The following is an 11,949-nucleotide window of genomic DNA, read 5'->3' as shown; positions in this document are numbered from 1 at the left end:
TCCCATTGAAATTTTGAACGAAAAACATTTTTGACGGAATTCTTTTTTGTTTAAAACATTTGACGGAGGAAATCATTTTCATCAAAACTTTTGACGAAAACTAAATTTCGATAGAAAATTTATTTTTGTAAAAATTTTCAATAGAGAAAAAATTTCGTCGCTTTTCGACAAAATGTATTCGATGAAAAAATAATTTTTTGACGAAATTTTTGTCGTTTGCAACGTAGAAATTTCGACGAAATTTTGTGACGAAACCAAGTCAAAAACGGGTCAGGTCATATTTGATCCACATCAGAAACCAAGGCAGGTCAGATCCGACACGGTTCTGAACTAGTTCGAAAAAATTCAAACCAAGTCAGACCTGACTTGGATCAAATTAAAGCGGGTCGGGTCAAAATACCTGACCTATAAGTCGGCACAAAAACCTGACCCGACCTAACCTATGCACACCCCTAACCAGGAGTTCCATCTCTAGTTTTTGTATATTTCAAGGATCATCTCTAATATCTTGGAAATCAAAGGAGCAAACCACGGTTTCTAGACCCTCTTCAGAAGCAGAATATCGGGCGCTTGCACAACTTACTTATGAGCTTCAATGGCTTCAGTTTATACTTCATGAACTCCACATTTCTATTTCTCAATCTGCTTCTGTCTTCTGTGATAATCAGGCGGCTATATATCTAGCTTATAACCCCACTTTTCATGAGCGAAGTAAACATATAGAGGTAGACTATCATGTTACTAGAGAAAAGATTCAAGCTGGTCTTATTCATCTCCTTCCTATCTCCACCAGGCATCAACTTGCAGACACCTTTACTAAAGTTTTGCAGCCTTCACAATTTAATACTCTTATTAACAAGTTGGGGTTACTTGACATCCACCTTCCAACTTGAGGGGAGGGTATTACCATATCAGTTTTACCAGCTTAACTGAATTGTAGTTCTGTGTTAGTTATTTTCCATTGTTAGTTATTTTCTCGCTTCTTGATATAACAGTCACATCTGTATAATATAAATACTTGTCATATTGTACTTTGATCAGATATGAAATATACAGAGCATTATGCAGAGCAATTCTCTCTCTCTTTTCCAATCTTTCTTTCTCTCTATTTTCTTTGATAACAGTATGTGTTTGTCTATGATATTTTGCTCATTTTCTTTTTTGGAACTTAGTTGTATGAATTGTTAACCTCTTTTTGTGTTTTTTTATTTATGTCTTATATAATTATAGGCTTTAATATTTCTACAGTGAATGTAGATAAGTTATCTACATTCGCTACCAAAACGACGTCGTTTTGGGTTGAAAAATTAAAAAATAATAATTAAAAAGACAATTATAACACTGAAATAAATTATAATTATAAAAATACCTTGATTTCTGCCTCAAAACGACGTCGTTTTGAACTCAATGTAGATAAGTTATCTACGTTAACGGTAGAAAAAGCGAACCTATAATTATATGACTCATATATTTTAAATATAAAGTTGTTCATTAAATTATGATTAGTGACTTCTGTAATATATATATATATATATATATATATATATATATATATAATTTTGTATTTTGATATTGAATAATAGAAATTTTACTTTTCGACTAATTTTTACCATTTACGTTCTACTATCCCCTTGTATTTCTCCATAAAAACTCAAATTTGACATGATTGAGCTGCTCCCATCCACCGGTTCCTATGGGTTTATGGAATTTTATCACGTGTACTCCATTTGAGATTGAAAAGAGTGCTAGTACAGAGTACACGTAGATATTTTTGTTTTTTTGTCGGAATTTGACTTTTGATAAATATGACTTTTTAGCCTTATTTCATTGTTTTGGTGGCTTTGTCTGCGTTACCCCAAGAAACGATAATATAGTTGAGTCCCAAGTATTGTTCAATAATCCTAATTCTCCAAAATCATCCTCCTAATAATACGATAAAATAACTCATCCCTAGAAGCATTGTGTGCGTTTTCTGTCAAAATAAGAACTATTAAAGCCTGATTAAGATCACTAAATAATGTTGCCATTTGCATTTCAATTGGAGAAATTCACTGCAAACACACACACAGCGAATTTTTATTAAGTACAAAGGTAAATAGTCTTGGGAACATTTGTAAAAACAACATTGATATGGTGCACAGTGGATAAATTTTCATTACTAAGTCCATGAATAATGAAAATTAACTCCAATGACAGCTCAAACACCACAGAAAGTGTGCAGAGGAGTCTGATCTCTCATGCCTTTTTCAGTGGAAGTATAATTGAAGAAGTCAATAGGATCAAAAGGCTTGAAGAGCAGAGGGTGTTCTTCGTCAACCAGCTCCTCTGGGGCTTTTACAAGGTTCCCTCCTTTGGGAGCAGAGAACAGCCCTACGGAGTACCTTGCCTCATCCCCACTCATCACCACTCTGTGAAACGGCTGAGGCACCCTGCCGTTTGACCATGCCTGCAGAAGTCATATCACAACCTCATAAATGATAAATCTTCAACATCATTCAATAATTATAATTATAAAAGTTATAATAATGTTGAAATAAATTAAAATTACAAAAGTACCATAATTTTCGTCTCAAAACAACGTCGTATTAAACTTACTTCAGATAATTTATCCGCAGTCACTGCAGAAAAAGCGAACCCTTTTAACAATAGAATAATATTTCTGCAGTTACTACAGATAAATTATATGTATTTACTCTCAAAACGATATCGTTTTGGGATAGAAAAATTAAATAATTATAATTATAAAGACTATAATAATCCTGAAATAAATCAAAATTATAAAAGCACCATGATTTTCGTCCCAAAACAACGTTGTATTAGGCTTACTGCAGATAACTTATCTGCAGTAACTGCAGAAAAAACGAACCTTTTTAACAATTAGTATGTTCTATGGTTTTTTTAATAATGACAAGTGGTGAAAAGAATTTACATGGAGTGAGTCACCAATCACAATAACGAAACTGTTCGAGGAAGGCTTGCAGCTTATCCATTTTCCATCTTTGGTCATAACCTCTAAACCCTCCACTTCATTTTGGTACAATATGGTCATTATACTCTTGTCTGTGTGCTCGCTGAGTCCTACCTCTGTGTCATTGTTTTGAGGACTTTCGTACTTCATAACCCTGAGAACATAATTGGATGTGTTCACGTGTTCCTCGAAGTACTTCTCAACACCCAAGCTCTCCAAAATCATCTTCCTAATAATCTGATCTAACTCTGATAGCTGCTCAGAGTAGGATTGTATAGTTTTGCTGGAAAATCAAAAATCAAATAAAGTTAATTAGAGGCAAAGAGATATATAAGTTTTTTGGGAAATACATATGTCATATTGTAGGAAAATGCTTAGGTCATGTTATAGATACAATAAATATGGATCCCATCACTTTTAAAATAAAAAGAATAAAATAAAAAAATGATGGGATCCACATTAATTGTGTCTATAACATGACCTAAATATTTTTCTACAACATGACATATGTATTTCCCTAAGTTTATATCCCTGAGTTTATAAACTAAGGGAAATTTTAATGAGTACGTGCCTAAAACTTGGGTTTCCATTAGGCCACCAAGTGTTGGTCATGTTGTCTACTTTCTCATAGACATTTGCATCATCAATGCCCATGCTCTCAAAAAGTGGAACCATAGAATGTTGCCCAAAATAACCATGATATGGCTTCTGAGACACATTGAGTTGCTTGGTTTGTAGGGGGAGATCAAATAGCTCCTTTATAGCAGCAAACATGGCTTTGAGAAGGTCTAAAGGAACTTTATGATAAATTGCTTCAAAGCAACCATACTCTATTAGTGCATTGTGCACTTGGGATTTCACTGCCTCCCACTTTGGACCGTTGACTTCCAAGCTGAGGTTAGTAACGTCAATGACAGGAAGCTTTAAAGGGGTTTCTGAGCCCATAACTTCACTTTTCCTTCTCTAATTTGATTCCAAGATGCGAGGAGAATGCTTAATTTAAGCTCGGTTTGAATTTATGAGTGCTCTTGATCAGTTTTGGTGATCAAGTTATATAATGGTATGCTCTGAATTGTTATTTGACATTGATAATATTAAAAGGTTTATTTTATTAGGACTAAAGTATATGTCCTAGAGACCAATAATTGATCTATAGCTGTTAACACTTGTCACTCCCTCATTATAAAGTATGGTTTACTCTAAACAATTTTTATATTTTTTATTTTAAAAGAAGTGAAAGTTGATAAACATACTGTGTCGATCAATATGCTAATAATGATAAAAGATTTCGCCAAAATTCATATTTTAGTTGTTAATTTGATGTTGATCCGTTATTATCTAGTTGAATAATAATAAAAGAAAATGAGTTACAAAAATAGCCAATTTTAGTAGGGAAATATTACTCTTACGTAGCAGAGAATTTTTCTCTCATGCATTCACAGCTTAGAAGAGAGAGGAGAGAGAAAAAATAAAGAGCGAGCCCCCACCTTTGATTTGTGAGTGCATGAAAGAAAAATTCTCTCATGTCACATAAGAGTAATATTTCTCATTTTAATATCTAGAACAAAAGTACTCTAATGTTGAAAAAGTACGATGAATTTTGTAATAAAAAATAAAATCTGTCGTATTTGAATCATTGTTTTTTTTCCCTCGTGACCTATTCAATCATTACTCCAGAATTAGATTTCACATATTAATATTATGTCTCATGAACATCGGTATATGCTGGAAGAAAAATCATGAAATGACTATATACGTATCTTTCTTATATTATGGGGGATGCATGGAACTTGGGAACATGCATGGCTTGGCTCCCTTAAACAACATACAATGCAAAGCACTTTTCCTGCTCTCCAAATTAGCTTTCTTCTCTCTCATTTTCAATAATAACAAATGCATGGAACTTGGGAACATGCATGGCTTGGCTCCCTTAAACAACATATACAATGCAAACCACTTTTCCTGCTCTCCAAATTAGCTTTCTTCTCTCTCATTTTCAATAATAACAAATGCATGGAACTTGGGAACATGCATGGCTTGGCTCCCTTAAACAACATACAATGCAAAGCACTTTTCCTGCTCTCCAATTAGCAACATGCAGCAGCTACCTTCGAAAACAATTGAAGTATATTAAAATTTTCTAGTACAGATACCAATCATATATATAACTATATGTGTATGCCCTTGTCATATTTCAAAAGTACCCCATGCCGCTCGAGCACAAAACAAAAACGAAAATAATAATAATAATAGAAAAAAAGTGTGTATCATTTTAAAGATATAAAGTTATGTCATTTTAAGTGAGAAAAAAAGATAGATCATAGAAGAGAGTGAGAGGAAAATGTTTTAAAAGTGTGAGTCTTACCTTTTTGTGAGAGTGAAACGACACAAGGTGTGTCATTTAAAACGAGACACATTTTTCCCATAATAATAATAATGTATTTATTTCACAAGTGGGAAAATTCGCTTCTCCGTAACTCTACAGGGAAATCAGAAGCCAAATTTGGTGCTTTAAAAGATTATCCAGATACAATTCATTATAACCAAGCGAGTTTAAACCACCATTAGGGCTATCATTATCAAATCAAACTCTCATCGATTTGATGGCTAAAAAAAAACCATTAAAGCGATAAATCCATCCATCCATCCATATTTTTTCTGAAGTTTCAACTTTCCATCCTAAAGATAGGACCGGACTTGTTTCCTCTCCACACTCAAAGGTAAGGAAAGCTTTATGTGCTGTACAGTACTGCTGTTCTTCAGATGCCACACCCAAATTGTTTTTCACCTTTTTAATAAATAATGATATAATACTATAGTCTATACTCTTTAATTTTGAGAGAAAAGAGAAGGTCGTTGCCTCCCAAAACCTCCGCAAAGTATTTCTTCCATTCAAGCTTATTTTGTTGATTTAAAAGTAAAATAAAAAATTTGCCCCTTCTAATTAATATACTATAAACTTTAGCACTTCCTTCCATTTGACATGTACCTTTGTAGGCCCAAGCCTTTCAAGCATTAAAACCTACGCACCTTCATTCTCTTCCTCCCATACACAAACCCTCTACCGCAAGAAAACAGGTATTTTGAAGTTGTTTAACTATGGCGATTTCCCTTAAACCCCCATCTACCATGCAAAGGTGGTTACTGCAAAATCGCCTTTAATTACTACCTTTAGAAGCAATTAAACGTCAATCACCTCCAAATGTGTACTAAAGGCTATTAAAATAACTGCTCTCATTTATCATTCAGAGGCGGTTAAACCATAAACACCTCCAAATATATATTAGATACGGTTAAAATAACCGTCCACATTGACCATTAATCGGCTGTTGAGGTATAATCGCCGTTAAATGTAGCAATTAGAGGCGATTTTACTGTAACCGCCTCTGAATGATAAATGGGACAATTATTTTAACCGACTCGAATAGACATTTGGAGGAGATTTCATGTCAACCGCCTCAAAATATACATTAAAGGTGGTTAAAATAACCGTCTCTAAAGCATATTTAGAGACGGTTCATGGTCTATCAAACAGTGAGATTCAAAGAGGGAGATCTTTTTGTTCAGCCGTTAGATCGTCCTCAAATTTGATTAGTGTGTTCTTTTCTTGTAATACTTTAGTGTAACCGTTCAGATTTTTAAGTTGAATCACCTGGCTTTATATATAAATTTTCAATGATGACTGTTGCACATTGAAAAAAACCATCTCACCTTCACTTTGAAGCCCCATATTGGATGGCCCTTGTTCCTCCTTCTCCATCCCCTTATATATAACAACCCACACTAACACACACATACAAAATTCAATGAGCTATTTATATTCAACTAATAAAAATTACATTAACTTTTAAAAATAATTTTTTCTTAAAAATTATATTAACTAATCACTTTCGAAAATTATATTAAAAATAAAAATTTAAAAATAAAATTATATTACCTTTTAAAAATAACAATTTTAATATTAAAAATTAAAAATTTATATAATTTTTGTTGGAAATCGACAATCACACACAATGCGAACGAAAAAAAGAGAAAGAGAGAGAGAATAGACACAATGATTTACTCTGGTTCACCCAATTTAGGCTTCATCCAGCTTGTCTATATTATATTCACCTCACCGTCACTCATTACAAGTCACTCCGTTTACAAGGAGAATATAAATAGGATTAAAACCCTAACAACAGCTATTCATGGGCTCAAGCTCAAACTACTAAGAAAATAAAAAAATACAATAAATCAGAGGCCCACAACAGACCTAGCCATACCCAACAATTTTAACTATTTGGAGGCGATTACACGTTATTTGGAGGTAGTTAAAATAACTGCCTCAGATTGCCTTTTGGAGGCGGTTAAAATAACTGTCTCAGATTGTCATGTAGAGGCGGTTAATCTAGCGGTTTGTGAAAATAACCATATTTTGCCTTGTGATGGTGGTAAACGAGGCGGTTCGTGAACCACCGAGCCAAGCATTTAGAGGCGGTTTGAACCGCCTTAAAATGCAAATATAACCGCTTCTGAAAACCAATTTTCTTATAGTGTTATTCTCTTAAACAACTTCAAACGCAGCACACGATCACTAAGCCAAAGCCAGGTTAAGCAGATTAAAATTGAGAGAAAAGATTATTTTAGCCACCCCCCAGCCCCATAATCATTGGAAGTTTTCGAACACGAAGATCAAAGATTGATTCGGGGATCTAGGACAATTTAGTAAAAGGGGAAATGATTTGTCCTTTTAAAGGATATAACTCATGTCCTTTTAGCAATTTATAATTATGTACTAAGGTAGTACATAGTTATAATATTAAAGTTGTATTTTTTTCTCTATCTTCAGACACTGTTTGCTAACGTGGAAAGTGAAAAAAGTACAACTTTAATATTATAAATATGTATTACCCTTAGTACATAGTTATAAATGGCTAAAATGACATAAGTTACATCCTTTAAAAGGACAAACTTTTAAGCCTAAAATGCAACAAAATTATTTCAAAAAGAAAAAGAAAAAAAAACCTTAGTAAAAAACATAAAAATTAAATTAAAGAAAATGAAGAATAAATTTTACACTCAATCTTAATCGTTGATTTCCATAAATCAAAAGGTTAAGTTGATTGGGTTATTTTCATTAATTAATTATTAATCCCCTATATTTAATTAATTAGTAATTACAAATAAATTATAACCGCCAAATTGGCAGAAATCAATGGTTAGGATTTGGTGTCAAAGGATCCTATCCCTATATATATATATATATATATATATATATATAGGTAAAATCATTTCTCCAGTCGTTTGACATCCAGCAATGAACAGGTGTATGGTTATAATTACCCACATCATTGACATCATTGCTTGATGTCAAACGACTGGAGAAATGTATATATCAGGATATTCTGACACCGATAAGAATAAGAAGTTTTATGTCAAATCTTGGTCACTCATTTGCTTGTATCCAATGACTCACATAACCAATAAGTTAGAGTCGTTAGATATAAATAGGATCAATGACCAAGATTGAGAGTGTAACTTACTGGTATAAAATGATCCTAACCTTATATATATATATATATATATATATATATATATATACATACATACATTTATATATATGATAAAGCAGGGACACTCAATCTTAGCCATTATTTTCGTCTATCAAACGACCGTAATTGATTGGTTTTTTCATTAATTAATTATTAATTTCTAATTAATTATAATCGTCTTATGTACAAGAATCGATGATTAAAATTGGATGTAAGGCTTATTATTCTTACACCAGTATAAGAAGATCATGTCTCGAAAAGAAAATGTGATAATAATTAATGTGGCTTATGATTAGAAAAATATAAGGTTTTATAAGCTCATTTATATTCTCTTGTAATTGAATACTGGTAACAAGTATGATAAGAAAAAAATAATAAAATAATTTATGGACTAAGTTTTATCTTGAAGTGAACCAGGATAAATAGTTTCTCATTCTTTTCATTAATAAAGATTGTGTGCATGTGATTGCTTTAATCCTTGCAATATGTTGAGGGTTAAGGGATTGATTTTTTTTTTTTTTTTGGATACATAAGGGATTGATTTTATCCAATAGCCATCTTTAATTTGGCACTTGCAATTCCTCAACTTGATTTAGATACATTGTGGTTGTGTGTTTATTTGTGATAAGTCTAGTTCTGTCTCGGAAAAGTTTTGTACCTTCATAATTTAGAATACATAATGAATAGATGTATAATATATACATTGTACTTGGGGTGTCAAGTTCCAACACACCAATACGATTCAAACACTAATAATGAATTTTCATATTTATGTTAACTCGTATTTATTTTGGTGTTGTATTTGTGTTGATAAAAAAAAATGAAAAAATTTGTGTTATTGTCATGTTAATTGACTCGTTTAAATTAAATAGTTATGTTGGATTTACCAAAAATAAAAATAAAAATAGTTATGTTGGAAATAATATTATAATATATTTTTCTTATTAGTATTTAGGTTATGTCTGGGCTAAGCCCATTAGGTTTCTGTATATTGTACATACCTGTACCTATTCAATATACAAATTATTACATTATTCCCTTCTTCTCATGTTATTCAATATAGTATCTAGAGCCTAACGAAAGGAACCTTCATCAGTTTCTTTTTTTGGGTGAACCCACTGTTCATCGTCTTTTCAAACTTTTTCGGATACTGTCTCCTTCTCAGCTTATGGACGTCTATTTCATTCTTATATCGTATTTTTGTCGTTACTGGGCCTTTCCCTCCGTGAACGGACGCCAAAACCCCATTATCGCCGCTTCTCCATCGTCGACCACCACCATCCAGTGGCCTTTTCAGACGAGCCATCTATCGTCGTGCTCGTCTCGGCAGCGCGGTCTCGTCTGTATTGGTCATGTCCCAAGAAGCTTCCCCATGCATTCTTACGTGCGCGTGAAAGTTTCATCTCCCTCTCCGATTTGCCTGCGCGTGGAAGCTCTGTTCTAGCAGCGACGAGTTGCATTTTTCTCCTCACCGCGATAGTTCTGGATCTGGTCATGTTTTGGTGTTTCGACATCATTTTTGTTGATGCATAGATCTCACCCCTACAAGTTAGTTTTGTGATATGTCTTTCTGATTTTCTGATCTTTCTTTTGTTGGTGATTATGGATTCCCCTACCTCTTCTGTTTCTAGGTCTCCGGTTGCCCCCAAGTCGGAGATTACTATTTTTTCCAATTATATCCTTACTCCACTGAGTGTGAATAAATTGGATGGGTCTAACTATGATTCTTGATCATCAAATGTGCAACTTTGGTTGGATGGGCAAAATTATACATCGCATCTCACTACTAAGGCTGACTCAATTGCGGATACACGATGGAAGATGATTGATGCTCAGTTGTGCAGTTTCATTAAAGCTATTTTTCATCCATCGATTAAGTAGATTTTTTGACCTGCAAAAATATGTGAAGCTATTTGGAGTCAGGCAAAGGCATTGTACACCAATGATACACAACGACTCTATGGTGTATGTCAGAAATTGATGACTATTTTTTCCCCTCAAGATTTCAATTGTCTTATGTTTGATTATTTAGGAAAATCTCAGAATTTTCTTCATGATCTTAATAAACTTCCGCCCCTTATTGGTAATGTTACTAAGGAGAAGGAACAACGTAATACCTTTTTTATGTTGTTCATTTTATATAGTGTACCTTCCCATTTGTCTGCCAATCGGGATCAAATTTTGAGGTCTGCTACAGTTCCTACACTGGATTCTGTGATGTCTACCTTGCTTAGGATTCCATCTAAGCCCTCTACATCATCAACACCTCCTATAACCCATGTACCTTCGGTTGACACTCTTGACTCCTCTGCCCTTGCTGCTCACGTTTCTGGTCGTGAACATAAATCCTCTAAGGGTCGACTACTCTGCACCCATTGTCATCAAACCAATCATACTATTGATCACTGTTGGAAACTTCATGGCAAGCCACCTCAGCCTCCTCGGAATGCTCATGTTCCTCAGGCTGCCTCTAGTGCTCCTGTTCCAGGCATACCTTTTTTCACGCAACCTCCTACCGCTCTTCTTAATGAATTCGTGACTTGGTGGTCTAAGAAGCAAGTATCTGGTCCTACTACCTCAATTGCTCCTACTGGTAATTCTTTTGCTGGGATCTCCCAGTTACACTCTCTAGGCCCTTGGACTCTTGATTTTGGGGCTTCTGATCTCATTTCTTGTAATAAGTTCTTATTTACTTCTCTTTGTACCACTGGTTCATTTCCTACTATTACTATGGCTAATAGGTCTCTGGTTTAATCTCGTGGGATCGGTACGGTTTTTTTATTTACCTCATTTATCTTTAGATCATATTCTCTATGTTCCAGATTCTCCTTTTAACTTACTTTCTATTAGTCGTTTGACAAAATCCATTGATTGTGTTGTTTCCTTTACTAAAACTTTTTTCATCTTTCAGGATCGGAGTTCGGGAAAAGAGATTACCAAAGGATGTGACTCTCATGGCCTCTATCAAATGTTTCCTTCTTCTTCAACCTACTCTACTGTGGATTCTCCTCTCACTATCTATGCTCGTTTAGGTCATCCAAGTCTTGTCAAGCTTTAAAAGATGGTTCCATATTTATCGTTACTTTCTAGTTTAAATTGTGAGTCTTGTCAGTTTAGGAAACATACTAGTAGTACGTTCCCAAGTCGTCTTAGTCGGCAAGCTTTATCCCTTTTTTTATGGTCCACTCTGATATTGGGGGACCAAGTCGTCATCCTTCTACTTTAGGGTTTAAGTATTTTTTTACTTTTATTGATGATTATTCTAGATGTACTTGGTTATTTCTAATGAAAAATCATTTTGAGTTATTTTATGTTTTTCAGTTATTTTATAATGAAATAAAAACTCAGTTTGCTATTCTTATTCGTACTTTTCGTAGTGATAATGCATGTGAGTATTTATCTCATCAGTTTTAACAAATTTTTTCATCTCATGACATTTTGCATCAA

The 11,949-nt window shown here is 33.7% G+C and overlaps 1 protein-coding gene across 1 annotated transcript; it reads right to left on the bottom strand.

Moving 5' to 3' along the window:
- Nucleotides 1–2,197: 2,197 nt before the first annotated feature.
- Nucleotides 2,198–3,913, bottom strand: LOC133298906 (probable 2-oxoglutarate-dependent dioxygenase AOP1). The gene is made up of 3 exons (XM_061498294.1): nucleotides 3,540–3,913; nucleotides 2,930–3,251; nucleotides 2,198–2,446 (listed from the first exon to the last, which is right to left on the bottom strand). Exons 1-3 carry the CDS (start codon nucleotides 3,911–3,913, stop codon nucleotides 2,198–2,200), a joined length of 945 nt encoding a protein of 314 aa, XP_061354278.1.
- Between the last annotated feature and the right edge of the window lie 8,036 nt (nucleotides 3,914–11,949).

This window comes from Gastrolobium bilobum, unplaced genomic scaffold, assembly GCF_033153095.1.
Source record: "Gastrolobium bilobum isolate Gb01-03AN ecotype WA unplaced genomic scaffold, APGP_CSIRO_Gbil_v1 utg16768, whole genome shotgun sequence".
In the NCBI taxonomy this organism is placed as follows: domain Eukaryota; kingdom Viridiplantae; phylum Streptophyta; class Magnoliopsida; order Fabales; family Fabaceae; genus Gastrolobium; species Gastrolobium bilobum.
The sequence above is the reverse complement of the archived record's forward strand: the minus strand, read 5'-3'. Positions and strand labels throughout refer to the sequence as shown.